Source organism: Gouania willdenowi, chromosome 17 (genome assembly GCF_900634775.1).
Source record: "Gouania willdenowi chromosome 17, fGouWil2.1, whole genome shotgun sequence".
Lineage (NCBI taxonomy): Eukaryota > Metazoa > Chordata > Actinopteri > Blenniiformes > Gobiesocidae > Gouania > Gouania willdenowi.
Genome location: NC_041060.1, coordinates 4,862,762 through 4,884,095, shown reverse-complemented (window position 1 = coordinate 4,884,095; position 21,334 = coordinate 4,862,762). Strand labels below are relative to the sequence as shown.

The window sequence follows — 21,334 nt, the reverse complement described above, 5'->3', positions numbered from 1 at the left end:
AATTGAGTTTGGACCATCATTAGAACCTAAAAACTACTGCAAATATAATGCACATACTTAAAAAGGGCTAAGAAAGCAGTAAGGCACAAAAAATGACAAAAAACAAAAATCACCCAAAATCAAAAGTAAGGCTTTAGCAAGGCAAGTATTTTCAAAAATTTCAAAAAAAAAAAAAAAAAAAAAATTGAGTTAGAACCATCATTAGACCCTAAAAACTACTGCAAATACAATGCACATACTTAAACAGGGTTAAGAAAGCCGTAAGGCACAAAAAATGACAAAAAACAAAAATCACCCAAAATCAAAAGTAAGGCTATAGCATGGCATATTTTTTCAAAAATTTCGAAAAAAAAAAAATTGAGTTAAGACCATCATTAGACCCTAAAAACTTCTTCAAATAAAATGCATATAGTTAAACAGCGCTAAGAAAGCAGTAAGGCAAAGAAACGGGCGAAAAAATTTCAAACGCCTCAAAATGGTGGTAAGGCAATAGTAAGGCAAAAAATTGGGCGAAAAAATGGTAAGGCATTAGTAAGGCATAGAAATAGGTGTAGAAAATTCCAATGCCTCAAAATGGTGAAAAGGAAAACAAATATTAGATATATTTCCAGAGAAATTAAAGTCCTGTGACTGATACCATGAGGTTCCACTGAGACTTGAACTCAGATCACTGGATTCAGAGTCCAGAGTGCTAACCATTACACCATGGAACCCATAAGAATAAACTTTGAATTTTTTTTTTCTCAATTCAGGCTACAGCAAGGCATATTTTTTCAAAAATTTCATAAAAAAAATAAATTGAGTTAAGACCATCATTAGACCCTAAAAACTACTGCAAATATAATGCACATACTTAAACAGGGCTAAGAAAGCAGTAAGGCACAAAAAATGACAAAAAACAAAAATCACCCAAAATCAAAAGTAATGCTATAGCATGGCATATTTTTTCAAAAATTTTGAAAAAAAAAATTGAGTTTGTACCATCATTAGAACCTAAAAACTACTGCAAATAAAATGCACATACTTAAAAGGGCTAAGAAAGCAGTAAGGCACAAAAAATGACAAAAAACAAAAATCACCCAAAATCAAAAGTAATGCTATAGCATGGCATATTTTTTCAAAAATTTTCGAAAAAAAAAAAATTGAGTTAAGACCATCATTAGACCCTAAAAACTACTGCAAATATAATGCACATACTTAAAAGGGCTAAGAAAGCAGTAAGGCACAAAAAATGACAAAAAACAAAAATCACCCAAAATCAAAAGTAAGGCTGTACCAAGGCAAGTATTTTCAAAAATTTCAAAAAAAAAAAAAAAAAATTGAGTTAGAACCATCATTAGACCCTAAAAACTTCTTCAAATAAAATGCATATAGTTAAACAGGGCTAAGAAAGCAGTAAGGCAAAGAAACGGGTGAAAAAATTTCAAACGCCTCAAAATGGTGGTAAGGCAATAGTAAGGCAAAAAATTGGGCGAAAAAATGGTAAGGCATTAGTAAGGCATTAGAAATAGGTGTAGAAAATTCCAACGCCTCAAAATGGTGAAGAGGAAAACAAATATTAGATATATTTCCAGAGAAATTAAAGTCCTGTGACTGATACCATGAGGTTCCACTGAGACTTGAACTCAGATCACTGGATTCAGAGTCCAGAGTGCTAACCATTACACCATGGAACCCATAAGAATAAGCTTTGAATTTTTTTTTTTCTCAATTCAGGCTACAGCAAGGCATATTTTTTCAAAAATTTCATAAAAAAAATAAATTGAGTTAAGACCATCAATAGACCCTAAAAACTACTGCAAATATAATGCACATACTTCAACAGGGCTAAGAAAGCAGTAAGGCACAAAAAATGACAAAAAACTAAAATCACCCAAAATCAAAAGTAAGGCTATTGCATGGCATATTTTTTCAAAAATTTTGAAAAAAAAAATTGAGTTTGGACCATCATTAGAACCTAAAAACTACTGCAAATATAATGCACATACTTAAACAGGGCTATGAAAGCAGTAAGGAAAAAAAAAAATGACAAAAAAAAAAAATCACCCAAAATCAAAAGTAAGGCTTTAGCAAGGCAAGTATTTTCAAAAAACTCAAAAAAAAAAAAAAAAAAAAAAAAAATTGAGTTAGAACCATCATTACACCCTAAAAACTACTGCAAATACAATGCACATACTTAAACAGGGTTAAGAAAGCAGTCAGGCACAAAAAACAAAAATCACCCAAAATCAAAAGTAAGGCTATAGCATGGCATATTTTTTCAAAAATTTCGAAAAAAAAAAAATTGAGTTAAGACCATCATTAGACCCTAAAAACTTCTTCAAATAAAATGCATATAGTTAAACAGGGCTAAGAAAGCAGTAAGGCAAAGAAACGGGCGAAAAAATTTCAAACGCCTCAAAATGGTGGTAAGGCAATAGTAAGGCAAAAAATTGGGCGAAAAAATGGTAAGGCATTAGTAAGGCATAGAAATAGGTGTAGAAAATTCCAATGCCTCAAAATGGTGAAAAGGAAAACAAATATTAGATATATTTCCAGAGAAATTAAAGTCCTGTGACTGATACCATGAGGTTCCACTGAGACTTGAACTCAGATCACTGGATTCAGAGTCTAGAGTGCTAACCATTACACCATGGAACCCATAAGAATAAACTTTGAATTTTTTTTTTCTCAATTCAGGCTACAGCAAGGCATATTTTTTCAAAAATTTCATAAAAAAAATAAATTGAGTTAAGACCATCATTAGACCCTAAAAACTACTGCAAATATAATGCACATACTTAAAAGGGCTAAGAAAGAAGTAAGGCACAAAAAATGACAAAAAACAAAAATCACCCAAAATCAAAAGTAAGACTTTAGCAAGGCATATTTTTTCAAAAATTTTCGAAAAAAAAAAAATTGAGTTAAGACCATCATTAGACCCTAAAAACTACTGCAAATATAATGCACATACTTAAATGGGCTAAGAAAGCAGTAAGGGAAAAAAAATGACAAAAATCACCCAAAATCAAAAGTAAAGCTATAGCATGGTATAATTTTTTTTACAATTTCCAAAAAAAAAAAAAATTACAAATATTTGATGTATTTCCACAGAAATAAAAGTCCTGTGACTGACACCATGAGGTTCCACTGAGACTTGAACTCAGATCACTGGATTCAGAGTTCAGAGTGCTAACCATTACACCATGGAACCTATAAGGATAAGCTTTGCATATTTTTTTTCTCAATTAAGGCAACAGCAAGGCATATTTTTTCAAAAATTTCATAAAAAAAATAAATTGAGTTAAGACCATCATTAGACCCTAAAAACTACTGAAAATATAATGCACATACTTAAACAGGGCTAAGAAAGCAGTAAGGCACAAAAAATGACAAAAAACAAAAATCACCCAAAATCAAAAGGAATGCTATAAGCATGGCATATTTTTTCAAAAATTTTGAAAAAAAAAATTGAGTTTGGACCATCATTAGAACCTAAAAACTACTGCAAATATAATGCACATACTTAAACAGGGCTATGAAAGCAGTAAGGAAAAAAAAAAAATGACAAAAAACAAAAATCACCCAAAATCAAAAGTAAGGCTATAGCATGGCATAATTTTTTTTACAATTTCCAAAAAAAACAAAAAACAAATATTTGATGTATTTCCACAGAAATTAAAGTCCTGTGACTGACACCATGAGGTTCCACTGAGACTTGAACTCAGATCACTGGATTCAGAGTCCAGAGTGCTAACCATTACACCATGGAACCTATAAGGATAAGCTTTGCATTTTTTTTTTTCTCAATTCAGGCAACAGCAAGGCATATTTTTTCAAAAATTTCATAAAAAAAATAAATTGAGTTAAGACCATCATTAGACCCTAAAAACTACTGCAAATATAATGCACATACTTAAAAGGGCTAAGAAAGCAGTAAGGCACAAAAAATGACAAAAAACTAAAATCACCCAACATCAAAAGTAAGGCTATTGCATGGCATATTTTTTCAAAAATTTTGAAAAAAAATTGAGTTTGGACCATCATTAGAACCTAAAAACTACTGCAAATATAATGCACATACTTAAACATGGCTAAGAAAGCAGTAAGGAAAAAAAAAATGACAAAAAAAAAAAAATCACCCAAAATCAAAAGTAAGGCTATCGCAAGGCATATTTTTTCAAAAATTTTCGAAAAAAAAAAAATTGAGTTAAGACCATCATTAGAACCTAAAAACTACTGCAAATATAATGCACATGCTTAAACAGGGCTAAGAAAGCAGTAAGGCACAAAGAATGACAAAAAACTAAAATCACCCAAAATCAAAAGGAATGCTATAAGCATGGCATATTTTTTCAAAAATTTAAAAAAAAAAAAAAATTGAGTTAAGACCATCAATAGACCCTAAAAACTACTGCAAATATAATGCACATACTTAAACAGGGCTAAGAAAGCAGTAAGGCACAAAAAATGACAAAAAACAAAAATCACCCAAAATCAAAAGTAAGGCTTTAGCGTGGCATATTTTTTCAAAAATTTTGAAAAAAAAATTTGAGTTTGGACCATCATTAGAACCTAAAAACTACTGCAAATATAATGCACATACTTAAACAGGGCTAAGAAAACAGTATGGAAAAAAAAAAATGACAAAAAAAAAAAATCACCCAAAATCAAAAGTAAGGCTTTAGCAAGGCAAGTATTTTCAAAAAATTCAAAAAAAAAAAAAAAAATTGAGTTAGAACCATCATTACACCCTAAAAACTACTGCAAATACAATGCACATACTTAAACAGGGTTAAGAAAGCAGTCAGGCACAAAAAACAAAAATCACCCAAAATCAAAAGTAAGGCTATAGCATGGCATATTTTTTCAAAATTTCGAAAAAAAAAAAATTGAGTTAAGACCATCATTAGACCTAAAAACTTCTTCAAATAAAATGCATATAGTTAAACAGCGCTAAGAAAGCAGTAAGGCAAAGAAACGGGCGAAAAAATTTCAAACGCCTCAAAATGGTGGTAAGGCAATAGTAAGGCAAAAAATTGGGCGAAAAAATGGTAAGGCATTAGTAAGGCATAGAAATAGGTGTAGAAAATTCCAATGCCTCAAAATGGTGAAAAGGAAAACAAATATTAGATATATTTCCAGAGAAATTAAAGTCCTGTGACTGATACCATGAGGTTCCACTGAGACTTGAACTCAGATCACTGGATTCAGAGTCCAGAGTGCTAACCATTACACCATGGAACCCATAAGAATAAACTTTGAATTTTTTTTTTCTCAATTCAGGCTACAGCAAGGCATATTTTTTCAAAAATTTCATAAAAAAAAATAAATTGAGTTAAGACCATCATTAGACCCTAAAAACTACTGCAAATATAATGCACATACTTAAAAGGGCTAAGAAAGCAGTAAGGCACAAAAAAACAAACAAAAAATACTTAAAATCAAAAGTAAGACTTTAGCAAGGCATATTTTTTCAAAAATTTTCGAAAAAAAAAAAATTGAGTTAAGACCATCATTAGACCCTAAAAACTACTGCAAATATAATGCACATACTTAAATGGGCTAAGAAAGCAGTAAGGGAAAAAAAAATGACAAAAATCACCCAAAATCAAAAGTAAAGCTATAGCATGGTATAATTTTTTTTACAATTTCCAAAAAAAAAAAAAATTACAAATATTTGATGTATTTCCACAGAAATAAAAGTCCTGTGACTGACACCATGAGGTTCCACTGAGACTTGAACTCAGATCACTGGATTCAGAGTTCAGAGTGCTAACCATTACACCATGGAACCTATAAGGATAAGCTTTGCATATTCTTTTTCTCAATTAAGGCAACAGCAAGGCATATTTTTTCAAAAATTTCATAAAAAAAATAAATTGAGTTAAGACCATCATTAGACCCTAAAAACTACTGAAAATATAATGCACATACTTAAACAGGGCTAAGATAGCAGTAAGGCACAAAAAATGACAAAAAACAAAAATCACCCAAAATCAAAAGTAAGGCTATAGCATGGCATAATTTTTTTTACAATTTCCAAAAAAAAAAAAAATTACAAATATTTGATGTATTTCCACAGAAATTAAAGTCCTGTGACTGACACCATGAGGTTCCACTGAGACTTGAACTCAGATCACTGGATTCAGAGTCCAGAGTGCTAACCATTACACCATGGAACCTATAAGGATAAGCTTTGCATTTTTTTTTTTCTCAATTCAGGCAACAGCAAGGCATATTTTTTCAAAAATTTCATAAAAAAAATAAATTGAGTTAAGACCATCATTAGACCCTAAAAACTACTGCAAATATAATGCACATACTTAAAAGGGCTAAGAAAGCAGTAAGGCACAAAAAATGACAAAAAACTAAAATCACCCAACATCAAAAGTAAGGCTATTGCATGGCATATTTTTTCAAAAATTTTGAAAAAAAAATTGAGTTTGGACCATCATTAGAACCTAAAAACTACTGCAAATATAATGCACATACTTAAACATGGCTAAGAAAGCAGTAAGGAAAAAAAAAATGACAAAAAAAAAAAAATCACCCAAAATCAAAAGTAAGACTATCGCAAGGCATATTTTTTCAAAAATTTCGAAAAAAAAAAAATTGAGTTAAGACCATCATTAGACCCTAAAACTACTGCAAATATAATGCACATACTTCAACAGGGCTAAGAAAGCAGTAAGGCACAAAAAAATGACAAAAAACTAAAATCACCCAAAATCAAAAGTAAGGCTATTGCATGGCATATTTTTTCAAAAATTTTGAAAAAAAAAATTGAGTTTGGACCATCATTAGAACCTAAAAACTACTGCAAATATAATGCACATACTTAAACAGGGCTATGAAAGCAGTAAGGAAAAAAAAAAAATGACAAAAAAAAAAAATCACCCAAAATCAAAAGTAAGGCTTTAGCAAGGCATAATTTTTTTTACAATTTCCAAAAAAAAAAAAATTACAAATATTTGATGTATTTCCACAGAAATTAAAGTCCTGTGACTGACACCATGAGGTTCCACTGAGACTTGAACTCAGATCACTGGATTCAGAGTCCAGAGTGCTAACCATTACACCATGGAACCTATAAGGATAAGCTTTGCATTTTTTTTTTTCTCAATTCAGGCAACAGCAAGGCATATTTTTTCAAAAATTTCATAAAAAAAATAAATTGAGTTAAGACCATCATTAGACCCTAAAAACTACTGCAAATATAATGCACATACTTAAAAGGGCTAAGAAAGCAGTAAGGCACAAAAAATGACAAAAAACTAAAATCACCCAACATCAAAAGTAAGGCTATTGCATGGCATATTTTTTCAAAAATTTTGAAAAAAAAAATTGAGTTTGGACCATCATTAGAACCTAAAAACTACTGCAAATATAATGCACATACTTAAACATGGCTAAGAAAGCAGTAAGGAAAAAAAAAATGACAAAAAAAAAAAAACACCCAAAATCAAAAGTAAGACTATCGCAAGGCATATTTTTTCAAAAATTTCGAAAAAAAAAAAATTGAGTTAAGACCATCATTAGACCCTAAAAACTACTGCAAATATAATGCACATACTTCAACAGGGCTAAGAAAGCAGTAAGGCACAAAAAATGACAAAAAACTAAAATCACCCAAAATCAAAAGTAAGGCTATTGCATGGCATATTTTTTCAAAAATTTTGAAAAAAAAAATTGAGTTTGGACCATCATTAGAACCTAAAAACTACTGCAAATATAATGCACATACTTAAACAGGGCTATGAAAGCAGTAAGGAAAAAAAAAAATGACAAAAAAAAAAAATCACCCAAAATCAAAAGTAAGGCTTTAGCAAGGCAAGTATTTTCAAAAAATTAAAAAAAAAAAAAAAAAAAAAAAATTGAGTTAGAACCATCATTACACCCTAAAAACTACTGCAAATACAATGCACATACTTAAACAGGGTTAAGAAAGCAGTCAGGCACAAAAAACAAAAATCACCCAAAATCAAAAGTAAGGCTATAGCATGGCATATTTTTTCAAAAATTTCGAAAAAAAAAAATTGAGTTAAGACCATCATTAGACCCTAAAAACTTCTTCAAATAAAATGCATATAGTTAAACAGCGCTAAGAAAGCAGTAAGGCAAAGAAACGGGCGAAAAAATTTCAAACGCCTCAAAATGGTGGTAAGGCAATAGTAAGGCAAAAAATTGGGCGAAAAAAATGGTAAGGCATTAGTAAGGCATAGAAATAGGTGTAGAAAATTCCAATGCCTCAAAATGGTGAAAAGGAAAACAAATATTAGATATATTTCCAGAGAAATTAAAGTCCTGTGACTGATACCATGAGGTTCCACTGAGACTTGAACTCAGATCACTGGATTCAGAGTCCAGAGTGCTAACCATTACACCATGGAACCCATAAGAATAAACTTTGAATTTTTTTTTTTCTCAATTCAGTAGGGATGTAACGATTAATCGTAAGGCAGTTAAAAATCGATTCATAGGGGTCACGGTTGATATCGATTTTCTGACAATTGAATCACAATACTTTTTTTAACCAGCAGAGGGCGCTATCCGGAAGTGTAGGCGGCGGGCGGAGTCTGCTAATACTTTCTTTCTGGCCGCCTTCTACTCTTAAATATGTTAATAAATGATTCATTACCCCTTTAGCACCGAAAGAAAATCTGTAATATTACTTGAATATCTGTAAAAGTCACGGTTTTCTATTAGCTCTGTCTGCTAGCATAGCTTCTCTTCTTCACTGCAAGATATCTGCATGCCAACCGATCACTGGGTTACCAGCGCCTTCTGCTGGTCCAAACAAATATGACGTAAATCAGTGTAATCACGGTTTTTTTTTTTTTTTTTTTGTTTTTTTAAAGTCCAATTGTTAAGGCACAAAATACATTTTCAGTTGCACTTTTAAAAGAAAAATAACTATTATGCAGTTTTGCATAGTTTATTATAGAACCAGAATTTAAATTAATAGGCTTCATTTTCATTTGTATTATTCCTTTATTTATTTAATTCAAGATTTATTTTTAGTTAAATTGCATTGTTTTGAATAGTTTATCAAGGAATTCTTTTGACAATGAAAAATAAAAGGAAAATAATACAGTATTTTCTAGTTTTTTTCCCAAAAAAAAAAATTGTCTACAGTCCCATTTTGTAAATGAAAAAATTGTGAGAGAATCGTATCGTGAACCCAGTATCGTGAATCGAATCGTATCGGGAGTTGAGTGAATCGTTACATCCCTACAATTCAGGCTACAGCAAGGCATATTTTTTCAAAAATTTCATAAAAAAAATAAATTGAGTTAAGACCATCAATAGACCCTAAAAACTACTGCAAATATAATGCACATAATTAAACAGGGCTAAGAAAGCAGTAAGGCACAAAAAATGACAAAAAACTAAAATCACCCAAAATCAAAAGTAAGGCTTTATCAAGGCATATTTTTTCAAAAATTTTGAAAAAAAAATTGAGTTTGGACCGTCATTAGAACCTAAAAACTACTGCAAATATAATGCACATACTTAAACAGGGCTATGAAAGCAGTAAGGAAAAAAAAAAATGACAAAAAACAAAAATCACCCAAAATCAAAAGTAAGGCTATAGCATGGCATAATTTTTTTTACAATTTCCAAAAAAAAAAAAATTACAAATATTTGATGTATTTCCACAGAAATTAAAGTCCTGTGACTGACACCATGAGGTTCCACTGAGACTTGAACTCAGATCACTGGATTCAGAGTCCAGAGTGCTAACCATTACACCATGGAACCTATAAGGATAAGCTTTGCATTTTTTTTTTTCTCAATTCAGGCAACAGCAAGGCATTTTTTTTCAAAAATTTCATTATAAAAAAAAAATTGAGTTAAGACCATCATTAGACCCTAAAAACTACTGCAAATATAAAGCACATACTTAAACAGGGCTAAGAAAGCAGTAAGGCACAAAAAATGACAAAAAAAAAAATCACCCAAAATCAAAAGTAAGGCTTTAGCAAGGCAAGTATTTTCAAAAAATTCAAAAAAAAAAAAAAAAAAAAAAAAATTGAGTTAGAACCATCATTACACCCTAAAAACTACTGCAAATACAATGCACATACTTAAACAGGGTTAAGAAAGCAGTAAGGCACAAAAAACAAAAATCACCCAAAATCAAAAGTAAGGCTATAGCATGGCATATTTTTTCAAAAATTTCGAAAAAAAAAAAATTGAGTTAAGACCATCATTAGACCCTAAAAACTTCTTCAAATAAAATGCATATAGTTAAACAGGGCTAAGAAAGCAGTAAGGCAAAGAAACGGGCGAAAAAATTTCAAACGCCTCAAAATGGTGGTAAGGCAATAGTAAGGCAAAAAATTGGGCGAAAAAATGGTAAGGCATTAGTAAGGCATAGAAATAGGTGTAGAAAATTCCAACGCCTCAAAATGGTGAAAAGGAATACAAATATTAGATATATTTCCAGAGAAATTAAAGTCCTGTGACTGATACCATGAGGTTCCACTGAGACTTGAACTCAGATCACTGGATTCAGAGTCTAGAGTGCTAACCATTACACCATGGAACCCATAAGAATAAACTTTGAATTTTTTTTTTTCTCAATTCAGGCTACAGCAAGGCATATTTTTTCAAAATTTTCATAAAAAAAATAAATTGAGTTAAGACCATCAATAGAACCTAAAAACTACTGCAGATATAATGCACATACTTAAACAGGGCTAAGAAAGCAGTAAGGCACAAAAAATGACAAAAAACTAAAATCACCCAAAATCAAAAGGAATGCTATAAGCATGGCATATTTTTTCAAAAATTTAAAAAAAAAAAAAATTGAGTTAAGACCATCAATAGAACCTAAAAACTACTGCAGATATAATGCACATACTTAAACAGGGCTAAGAAAGCAGTAAGGCACAAAAAATGACAAAAAACAAAAATCACCCAAAAATCAAAAGTAAGGCTTTAGCGTGGCATATTTTTTCAAAAATTTTGAAAAAAAAAATTGAGTTTGGACCATCATTAGAACCTAAAAACTACTGCAAATATAATGCACATACTTAAACAGGGCTAAGAAAACAGTATGGAAAAAAAAAATGACAAAAAAAAAAAATCACCCAAAATCAAAAGTAAGGCTATCGCATGGCATATTTTTTCTCAAAACGGAGAAAGGGCTATAGTAAGGCATTAAAACGGGTGGAAAAATTTCAAATGCCCCAATTTGGAGGAAAGGCTATAATAAGGCATAAAACGGGCGAAAAAATTTTAAATGCCCCAAAATGAAGGAAAGGCTATAGTAGGGCATAAAACGGGCGAAATTTTTTTTAAACGTCCCAAAACGAAGGAAAGGCTATGGTAAGGCATAAAAATGGGCGAAAAAATTTTAAACGCCCCAAATAGGAGAAAAGGCTATGGTAAGGAATAAAACGGGCAAAAAAATTTCAAACGCTTCAAAACGGAGGCAAGGGTATAGTAAGGCATAAAAACGGGCAAAAAAATTTCAATTGCCTCAAAACGGAGGAAAAGCTATCGTAAGGCATGAAAAAAGTCTAAAAAATTTTAAACGCCCCAAAACAGAAGAAAGGCTACAAGGCATAAAAACGGGCGAAAAAATTTTAAACGCCCCAAAATGAAGGAAAGGCTATAGTAAGGCATAAAACGGGTGACATTTTTTTTAAACGTCCCAAAACGAAGGAAAGGCTATAGTAAGGCAAAAAATGGGCGAAAAAATTTTAAATGCCCCAAATAGGAGAAAAGGCTATGGTAAGGAATAAAAACGGGCAAAAAAAATTCAAACGCTTCAAAACGGAGGCAAGGGTATAGTAAGGCATAAAACTGGGCGGAAAAATTTCAATTGCCTCAAAACGGAGGAAAGTCTATCTTAAGGCATGAAAAAAAAAGTCAAAAAAATTTTAAACGCCCCAAAACGGAAGTAAGGCTGTAAGGCATAAAAACGGGTGAAAAATCTTTAAACGCCCCAAATTGGAGGAAAGGCTATGGTAAAGCATAAAAACTGGAGAAAAAATTGTAAACGCAACAAAACGAAAGAAAAGTCTATAGTAAGGCATAAAAAATGTCGAAAATTTTTTAAACACCCCAAAACGGAGGTATGGCTATAGTAAGGCATAAAACGGGCAAAAAATGTTTAAACGCCTCAAAACGGAGGCAAGGGTATAGTAAGGCATAAAAACGAATGGAAAATTTTCAAATGCCCCAATTTGGAGGAAAAGGCTATAGTAAGGCATAAAAACGGGAAAAATTATTTCAAACGCCTCAAAACGGAAGTAAGGCTATAAGGCATAAAAATGGGTGAAAAATCTTTAAACACCCCAAATTGGAGGAAAGGCTATGGTAAAGCATAAAAACTGGAGAAAAAATTGTAAACGCAACAAAACGAAAGAAAAGTCTACAGAAAGGCATAAAAAAAAAATCGAAAAATTTTTAAACACCCCAAAACGGAGGTATGGCTATAGTAAGGCATAAAACGGGCAAAAAATGTTTAAACGCCTCAAAACGGAGGCAAGGGTATAGTAAGGCATAAAAACGAATGGAAAATTTTCAAACGCCCCAATTTGGAGGAAAAGGCTATAGTAAGGCATAAAAACGGGAAAAATTATTTCAAACGCCTCAAAACGGAAGTAAGGCTATAAGGCATAAAAATGGGTGAAAAATCTTTAAACGCCCCAAATTGGAGGAAAGGCTATGGTAAAGCATAAAAACTGGAGAAAAAATTGTAAACGCAACAAAACGAAAGAAAAGTCTACAGAAAGGCATAAAAAAAAAAATCGAAAAATTTTTAAACACCCCAAAACAGAGGTAAGGCTATAGTAAGGCATAAAAACGGGCGAAAAATTTTAAAAGCCCCAAAACGGAGGAAAGGCTATAGTAAGGCATAAAAATGGGAGAAAAAATTTTAACCCCCCAAAACGAAAGAAAGGCTATAGTAAGGCATAGAAATGGGCGAAAAATATTTAAACGCCCCAAAACAGAGAAAAGGCTATGGTAAGGCACATAAACGGCCGAAATAATTTCAATTGCCTCAAAACGGAGGTAAGGCTATAGTAAGGCATAAAACGTCCGAAATTTTTTTATACGCCCCAAAATGAAGGAAAGGCTATAGTAAGGCATAAAATGGGCGAAAAAGTTTTAAACGCCCCAAAATGAAGGAAAGGCTATAGTAAGGCATAAAAACGGGCGAAATAATTTCAAATGCCTCAAAACTGAGGTAAGGCTATAGTAAGGCATAAAAATGGGCAAAAACATTATTAACAGCCCAAAACAGAGAAAAGACTATAATAAGGCATAAAAAAGGAAAAAATTATTTCAATTGCCTCAAAACGGAAGTAAGGCAATAGTAAGGCATAAAACCGGGCGGAAAAATTTCAATTGCCTCAAAACAGAGGAAAGACTATAGTAAGGCATAAAAAGTTGAAAAAATTTTTAACACCCAAAACGGAGGTAAGGCTATAGTAAGGCATAAAACGTCCGAAAAAAAATTTATACGCCCCAAAATGAAGGAAAGGCTATGGTAAAGCATAAAAATGGGAGAAAAAATTGTAAATGCAACAAAACGAAAGAAAAGTCCATAGTTTATAGGCATGAGAAAGCAAACATAGCAAATTTTGCCTCATCCATACATAAAGGACTTGTACTTGACATCATGAGGTTCCACTGAGACTTGAACTCAGATCACTGGATTCAGAGTCCAGAGTGCTAACCATTACACCATGGAACCCTGTAGACTTTCTTTATTTGCAATTTTATTCAAAGGTAAGGCTATGGTAAAGCATGAAAACAGGCAAAAAAACACAGGTAAGGCATAAAACGACAAACAGTGGATTTTTTTCTTGAGGTTCCACTGAGACTTGATCTCAGATCATTGGATTCAAACTCCAGAGTGCTAACCATTACACCATAGAACCCTTGAAACAGCTGTTTGCAATTTTTGTTCTGAGGTAGAGCTATAGTAAGGCATTAAAACGGGAGGAAAATATTCAAACGCCTCAAAATAAAAGAAAAGGCTATAATCAGGCATAAAAAGAAAAGACGTCATGAGGTTCCACTGAGACTTGAACTCAGATCACTGGATTCAAAGTCCAGAGTGCTAACCATTACACCATGGAACCCTTTAAAACAAGTTTTTGCTCATTTTTTTCTAAGGTAAGGCTATGGTTAGGCATAAAAACAGGTAAAACAATTTTAAATGCTCCAAAACAGAGAAAAGGCTATAGTAAGGCATAAAAAATGTGGAAGAAATTTACAACGCCTTGAAACAGAGGTAAGGCTATAGTGTGGCGTAAATTTGTAAACAGTGGCATTTTTTCTTATTCATACACTAAAGACTTGTAATTAACCTCCTTTCACCATATGTCATGCTTATTCTGGCAAATTTAAACACATTTACAATTTCTGGCTGTATATTCCGAACTTTTTCCTGCCACTTTTAAGCAAATATTGACCACTTTTCTGTCCGTTTTTGCTGACTTTAATTTGCAACTTTTAACCATTTTACGTGTTTTTTAAAATCCCATTTCACTACCTTTTCCACCATTTTTGGTCACTTTTAACCCATTTTAATTTCTGATTAAAACAAGGATTTACATCTTTAAGATGACTATATATACGATGGCCCAAATAATAGTAAACTTCCTGAACAACAGTGGATATTATTCAGATGAATAAATAAATGTGGTTATCACACATACATAGAACAATGGACCATCATTTTGCTGACTTTATGGATGGTACCAAAAAGTTCCCCCTTTATTTCACAATGTTCATGTCTGTGTTCAACCACCTTTAGGTACAAATGTAATTCTCTGAAAGAGTCATTTAATTTAAAGTAAAAAATTTAAAATAAAGACATAAACCAGGATGAGGTTTGTAAAACAGGGAATAGTTTAATGATCATTTACAGGCTGGAGGTTGTTGGTGCTCACACGTATCACACGTACCACAGGAAGCCAAAGCGCTCGTGCAGGAGCTGCTCCCGGGGTCGAAGGTTAAAGAGCTCCTCTGACATAGGCTGGACCCAGCGGTCCGTGTGGAAGCAGCTCTCCCCCACCTGCAGGGAACCGCACATCATATTCACATTATGGTTTTCATACAGTCACTAACTACCACACTATACGATGCATTTAATACTGAGAATCTCCAACGTTTGGACCATTAAGAGTAAAACATTTTACATTTTCTTCAGACATGGCGTCCACTATAATTTGACGTTTTAAATCTACAAAATGACAAAAAAAATATTATTACAGATATATATATACACACACACACACACACACACACACACACACACACACACACACACACACACACACACACACACACACACACACACACACACACACACACACACACACACACGTGAACAAACATTAGAAACGCATATAAAACGAGAGCAAAAATACACAAAACCACATCAAAAATACAAAAAAACAACAAAATGTTACAGAAAAGGAAAAGACAACAAAAATATCAGAAATGCATTGAAATTACAACAAAAAGAGAACAAACTACACAAAATGACAACAAAATATACAAAATACCAAGAAAAACAAATAAGACAAAAAAAAAACAGAAAAATACATATAAAATTACAGCTGTCACACACATTATCTCATTAAAACAGATAATAATTTTAACCCGCATTAAATGCATTTTTTAAAGTTACAGCAAAAAATACACAAAATACACAAGAAGACAGAAAATAACAAAAAAATATACAAAACAATGAAAACAAGCAAACATACAGAAAATGACATTAAAAACACGCAAATTTAGAGAAATATTTGCTAAATGATACCAAGAACCCGCAAACAACAAAAACACACAAAATGTGTCCAAAAACACAAAAATAAAAATATTAACAAGATGACAACAAAAAACAGGAAAAAACAAAAAAACAACGAAAAAAACAAAAACAAAAGACAACAAGAAACACACAAAATGAGAGAAAATGTAACTAAATGACACCAAAAGTAGATAAAATGATGTATAAATTTACTTAATGATACCAACAACACATAAACATGACAAAAACACACTAAATGACGAAAAAAAACAAAAAAAACAAAGAACTAGAAATAAACAAAATGATATGAAAAATGACAAAATGTGTCCAAAAACACATAAAATAAGAGAAAAAATTAACTTAATGATACAAAAAACACAAGATTGCTAAAAAAATCAATGGCAATCACATAAATGTATTCAAAACAACAATAAAAACTAACAAATGACACAAAAAACGCACAAAATAAGACAAATTCACTAAATTATACCAAGAACTAGTGTCAAAAACCTCGACACCAAATAAAGTATCAATACCAAAAAATGAGTATCGGATACAATACCCACCTGCAAAAGTATCGATACTAACAGCGCCGTGTTCAACTCTTAATGTATCTATGGTTCATCTCCAGTTTATTTCCCTCGCCTGTTTCAACTGATACAACTTTATTCGCTGCTGCAGACACAAACAGACACACGTCCAGCCCCTCCCCTCAGCTGCAACTGAACACTAATAGGGCCCTTTAAATCACGGTATCGAGCAATGAAAACTGTTAAATATGGAAATGGACAGAATCAACATGAAATGCCGTCACTGTGAGGCAAGGAATGTTTTTTTATGCGGAAATGCTCCGGGGACCACTGATGAGGTGCCCCGCCCTCCCCCTCCTGCCCTTGTTGCATTGAACACTGCCTAAAACACATCAAACACTGTCTATAATTGCCAAAAAAAAATCTGCGCAAATCATCACTGACTCTTAAACACAGAGCCATCAGTGCCCGTTTAACTTTGCTGTGTCTGTAAAACTCCGTCTGTTTCTCGTCAAGCGCAGCGGCGCTCCGTGAAAACATGAGTCAGCCACACCCCCCCGAGCATCGATATCGACTTTGAAATTCTAATATCGTGACAACCCAACCAAGAACACATAATCAACAACAGAAACGATATTAATAAAGCTCTGATTGGTCTTTATTCTATTGCTGACACTAATGTTGATTATGTGACCCTCAGATCAGGTACAATCACATGTTTTTGGCTCCGCCCCCGTTGATAACAGTTGTCCGTCTCTGTTGTAAAGTTCTCACCTTCCACCCAGGAACGTCCTTCATGAGAATGGCCTCCTCCTCCAGGTTTTCCCTCAGCATTCGTAACGCCCTGAGAGAAAATAAAGAATAAAAACACGTTTAATTCTATGACACAACCTAAAAACATCCCGTTTTCTTCATGTTTCTTAAGATTCCAAACCTTCGGTCTTGTTCTGCCAGGATCAAAGGCATCATCGCTATCCTGGCTTCCAGCTCTTCGATCTGCATGCGCCTGAAACACACACAATAACACACATATGAACACTAACTAATCCTCAGTGAATGAATCAGTGGATGCTTCTCTCACCTTCTCTCTCTGTTCCACATAAACAGCCTGTAGTAGCCAAACACCATGATCCCAATGCCAATACCAAACATACTGTATCCTGTTGGGAAAGGAAGTAGTGATGAGAGCACAAACTGAACAATTAAATTACATTATTCTATTACTTTGAAACACTTCTTACATAGGGTTTATGATGAGATTTAGCGTTCAGTTTAGAAAAGAAATGTGTGTTTATGGGCTAAGAATGTTGGCATTTAAACAAGTTAACGTGTCCACGTCGACTGTTTTGCAGTAACGTAATAAAGCGAACAGCTTAAGTTTAAAAGCAATATCATATTTATGCAAAACAAAGCAATACACGAATGAAACACGTTTGTTAATCTTCTTGTTTTTGTGGTCCTCAAAGTAAATACACAACTTGGCTCGAGGAAAATAAAAACAAAAAACAACTACAAAAATACACAGAAATAACTGAAAAAATTTACACAATAACTCCAAAAATACACCAAATAAAAAAACAACATAAAACTATACAATATAAACAAGAAAAATGCACAAAACTCCAGAAACACACACACACAAAATGAGAGGAAAATACACAAGACCAAAAAAAAAAACACAAAAAGAACAAACTACTAAAAAACACCTAAAAAATATACAGAAATAACTCTAAAAAATACACAAAAACTCCAAAAACACACAAAAACAAGAACAACAGAAAACTACACAATATAAACAAGAAAAATACAAAAAACTCACTCAATCACACACACACAGAAAAATACAAAAAATTAAAAAGATACAAAAAAAAAATCTAACTCCTTAAAAAAATAAATAAATAAATAAAAATACACAGAAATAACAGAAAAAAACATTTACATAATAACTCATAAAAACAAGAAAAAGAAAAGAAAACTATACAATAAAAATACATAACACTCCGGAAACACACACAGAGAAAATAAAAGAAAAGTACACACAATCAAAAAGATACACAAAAAGACTGAACTAGTAAAAAAAAAAAAAAAAAAAAAAAATACACAAATAACAGAAAACATGCACACCTCCAAAAAGCCACAAAACAAGAACGATATATATATATATATATATATATATATATATATATAGTATAGTATAGTATATATAAAACTGCAAACACACAGAAAAGCAACAACAATAATACACAAAATAACAAAACTCTTCCTTATTTCCAGTGTTAATGTTCGGATTGGTCATTATTCTAAATACTCAGTGTGCAGGTCTCTGTAGTATTTCTACTGGTGATAAGTTAGTTTGTTGTATGTTACTAAATGCACACAACATAATAAATGACAATATTTTGACAACTGTCGATAAGGGTGCATCAGTGTATACAGTGTGTTAGCAGTGAGGTCACTATTATGACCTATTGGAACCTAAAGAAAGCTTTAATCAATGTTAATGACACCTCTCGAACATTTAGGACGAATTAAAACTTCTATATCTGCTGTAAACTTGGTAAACTCATGCATTAAAGGCTGAAAGTCGTTGGGTTTTTTAGGCTTCGTTCTGCACCGCAGCGGCTAACGCATTAGCACCGGTGGCCGTAAACTAAGAAAACGTGTATTTTAAAGGCTGTTTTTTGGGGGAACGTTTTGCTGTGTATGAGGAGGTTAACAACATGTACCGGAGAGTCCTCGTTTAGGGAGATTCCTCTTGTAATCAAAGGCAGCGTATCCACCCGGAGGAGGCATGTCCTGCTTCACCTTGGAGGCCGCCATCTTGCTTCTGCTGCCCAAACACAGCAGTTTCTTCTTCTACGGTTTTTCTACTTCTTCTTCTTCTTCTTCTTCTTCTTCTTCTTCTTCTTCTTCGGGGATTTTTGTTTTAATGGCGACTAGCATTCACTTTGATGCATCACCGCCAATGTTTGTTATTGTGGACAGAATACGTCACATAGAAATGCATGTATATGATGTTTAATATCGTCGGGGAATATAATTGAATACAATTATCATTATTATGCTAATATTTCCACATCATTTTTTACATTTGAAGTTTAATTCATTACATTTGTGAAGTAAATAGTATATATTGTGTTAGAGAATATAATTTATTGAAATATTACCACACCATATTTTACATTTAAAATGTAATTGATGAAATTTGTGTAGTACATATTAAAAGGTATTATATTATTTATGTGTGTAAACGTATATTTAAATATGTTTGATGTGTACGTATAAACTGTATGTATAGAACTTTGTGCAGAATATATATTGAATGTGTATTGTAAAGCTAGTAACAGTTGCCTAATTATCAAAATATATATTATCTTGAGAGCCTTGTTTAGTTTGTTGTGATGGGGTAGATGTGTATATAAACGTTTGCTTCAAACTACACCCTTTCTGTTGATTAGTTGGACTATTGAGTGTTGTTTGTTCTGTTTTTCTGAAGACTGCTGAATTCTAATTCAAATTCTCTATTCGTCTCCTATAAGGTTGCTCTCTGGCGCCACCTGAAAAAATCGAGTTAAAACTGCAACTTTCCACTCTTTTCATCCTTTCATTTTTCCTTCAGATGCAGAGAAGTTCACCTAAAACTCCTTTAAATAACGTCCTTTGTGTCAAATATGCTCATCCCACAGCAGCACTGATAGAAATAAAGGAGTTTATTCACAACTCTGACGCACTCCGTAAACAGCCAATGGGAGGACAGATAGTCAGAAGTAGCCAATTGGAAGAGGAATGGTCAAACAACCCGGAAGTGCGGAGGAGACGCACGATCGTGTTTTTCACCCTAACTTTATAAAATAAAGATACTAAACAAACTAATATAGATGTGAGTGTTAAATGTATGGATTGTATTGATCAGGATCAAAGTGAGAACAAGTAAACATTGAGTCCAACCGTGAGTGATATGTGTGTGTGTGAGAATTAGGTCCTCTGAGTTCTATGTAACATTACATAATCATGTTTCTCTTCATATCGAATAAATCTTTCGCCTTTTACTAAAGATTTCCGTGGAGAGGAATAATATGATGAATTATCAATTTTTTGATGCCCTGTTAACGCGGGGTTTCCTGTCACTGTCAAAATAAAATATTGTACCAAATAAGGTGTAAACCACGTGTATAATACCCGCAGTAAAATGATAAACTCCAGGGGACGGTTGTGAAAACCATACTTCATGAGTCTCACCAGATGATAAAGGTCTACGTTTATAAGAAAAAACATGTCATATTATGAGACACTGGCACAAAAAAAATGTCAGAATACTACAATTAAAAATTAAAAAACTAGTAATATTTACGGGGAAAAAGCAGTAATACTGATATTATAGAAGTGTGTATTTTTCTTTCAGTTTGCGTATTTTTGTTATGTATATTTTTCTTTCATTTTGAATGTTTCTGATGTTATTTTTTGAGCCAGTTTGTGTATTTTTTGTATATTAATCCTTTTGTTTTGTTTTCTGTGTTTTGCAAGTCATTTTGTGCATTTGTATTGTCATATTGGGATTTTGAAGTCATTTTTGTGTATTTTTCTTTTGTATGTCATTCCTCTCATTTTGCACGTTTTTGTTGTCGTTTTGTATATTTTTTGTGTCTTTTTTGCTGTAGTCATGTGTTTATGGAGTCAATTTGTGTATATAAGTCCAAAATGCATGAGGAAAAAGTCATAATTTTAGAATTAAGTATATTTTTGATAATAGTTTGATTAAGTTTGACTTAATGAATGTAAAAATTTTACATTCACAATGAATGGGAAATAAATATTTGATTTAAGTTACTTTTAGGCAGCTTTATTTTGACAGTAACAGGAAGCCCTGCATTAGCAAGGTATCTGAAAATTGTTAAATACTCATGTTGTTTCTCTCCACGGAAAACTTTAGTAAAAGCCGAACGATTTAGTCGATCTGAAGACAAACATGAGATGTTAGCGATGTTGGAACCTCAGTAGAACTCGTTCTCTCACACACACACACACACACACACACGTCACT

The 21,334-nt window shown here is 32.5% G+C and overlaps 1 protein-coding gene and 16 non-coding genes across 17 annotated transcripts; 1 reads left to right on the top strand and 16 right to left on the bottom strand.

Moving 5' to 3' along the window:
- Positions 1-641: 641 nt before the first annotated feature.
- Positions 642-713, bottom strand: trnaq-cug (transfer RNA glutamine (anticodon CUG)). Its single transcript has one exon. It is a non-coding gene; the product is annotated as a tRNA-Gln (tRNA).
- An 891-nt stretch (positions 714-1,604) lies between these two features.
- trnaq-cug (transfer RNA glutamine (anticodon CUG)) lies at positions 1,605-1,676 on the bottom strand. The gene has a single exon. It is a non-coding gene; the product is annotated as a tRNA-Gln (tRNA).
- An 892-nt stretch (positions 1,677-2,568) lies between these two features.
- Positions 2,569-2,640, bottom strand: trnaq-cug (transfer RNA glutamine (anticodon CUG)). Its single transcript has one exon. It is a non-coding gene; the product is annotated as a tRNA-Gln (tRNA).
- Positions 2,641-3,121: 481 nt separating this feature from the next.
- trnaq-cug (transfer RNA glutamine (anticodon CUG)) lies at positions 3,122-3,193 on the bottom strand. Its single transcript has one exon. It is a non-coding gene; the product is annotated as a tRNA-Gln (tRNA).
- Positions 3,194-3,682: 489 nt separating this feature from the next.
- trnaq-cug (transfer RNA glutamine (anticodon CUG)) lies at positions 3,683-3,754 on the bottom strand. The gene has a single exon. It is a non-coding gene; the product is annotated as a tRNA-Gln (tRNA).
- A 1,400-nt stretch (positions 3,755-5,154) lies between these two features.
- trnaq-cug (transfer RNA glutamine (anticodon CUG)) lies at positions 5,155-5,226 on the bottom strand. The gene has a single exon. It is a non-coding gene; the product is annotated as a tRNA-Gln (tRNA).
- Positions 5,227-5,704: 478 nt separating this feature from the next.
- Positions 5,705-5,776, bottom strand: trnaq-cug (transfer RNA glutamine (anticodon CUG)). Its single transcript has one exon. It is a non-coding gene; the product is annotated as a tRNA-Gln (tRNA).
- Positions 5,777-6,092: 316 nt separating this feature from the next.
- Positions 6,093-6,164, bottom strand: trnaq-cug (transfer RNA glutamine (anticodon CUG)). Its single transcript has one exon. It is a non-coding gene; the product is annotated as a tRNA-Gln (tRNA).
- An 834-nt stretch (positions 6,165-6,998) lies between these two features.
- On the bottom strand, positions 6,999-7,070 carry trnaq-cug (transfer RNA glutamine (anticodon CUG)). Its single transcript has one exon. It is a non-coding gene; the product is annotated as a tRNA-Gln (tRNA).
- Positions 7,071-8,303: 1,233 nt separating this feature from the next.
- Positions 8,304-8,375, bottom strand: trnaq-cug (transfer RNA glutamine (anticodon CUG)). The gene has a single exon. It is a non-coding gene; the product is annotated as a tRNA-Gln (tRNA).
- Positions 8,376-9,672: 1,297 nt separating this feature from the next.
- Positions 9,673-9,744, bottom strand: trnaq-cug (transfer RNA glutamine (anticodon CUG)). Its single transcript has one exon. It is a non-coding gene; the product is annotated as a tRNA-Gln (tRNA).
- A 718-nt stretch (positions 9,745-10,462) lies between these two features.
- trnaq-cug (transfer RNA glutamine (anticodon CUG)) lies at positions 10,463-10,534 on the bottom strand. The gene has a single exon. It is a non-coding gene; the product is annotated as a tRNA-Gln (tRNA).
- Positions 10,535-13,624: 3,090 nt separating this feature from the next.
- Positions 13,625-13,696, bottom strand: trnaq-cug (transfer RNA glutamine (anticodon CUG)). The gene has a single exon. It is a non-coding gene; the product is annotated as a tRNA-Gln (tRNA).
- A 319-nt stretch (positions 13,697-14,015) lies between these two features.
- trnaq-uug (transfer RNA glutamine (anticodon UUG)) lies at positions 14,016-14,087 on the bottom strand. Its single transcript has one exon. It is a non-coding gene; the product is annotated as a tRNA-Gln (tRNA).
- Positions 14,088-14,836: 749 nt separating this feature from the next.
- Positions 14,837-19,192, bottom strand: ndufa13 (NADH:ubiquinone oxidoreductase subunit A13). The gene is made up of 5 exons (XM_028473068.1): positions 19,020-19,192; positions 17,375-17,453; positions 17,228-17,299; positions 17,068-17,137; positions 14,837-15,025 (listed from the first exon to the last, which is right to left on the bottom strand). Exons 1-5 carry the CDS (start codon positions 19,111-19,113, stop codon positions 14,906-14,908), a joined length of 435 nt encoding a protein of 144 aa, XP_028328869.1. The 5' UTR covers positions 19,114-19,192; the 3' UTR covers positions 14,837-14,905.
- Positions 19,193-20,300: 1,108 nt separating this feature from the next.
- Positions 20,301-20,412, top strand: LOC114479880 (U5 spliceosomal RNA). The gene has a single exon (XR_003676028.1). It is a non-coding gene; the product is annotated as a U5 spliceosomal RNA (small nuclear RNA).
- A 741-nt stretch (positions 20,413-21,153) lies between these two features.
- Positions 21,154-21,266, bottom strand: LOC114479882 (U5 spliceosomal RNA). Its single transcript, XR_003676029.1, has one exon. It is a non-coding gene; the product is annotated as a U5 spliceosomal RNA (small nuclear RNA).
- Positions 21,267-21,334: the final 68 nt, after the last annotated feature.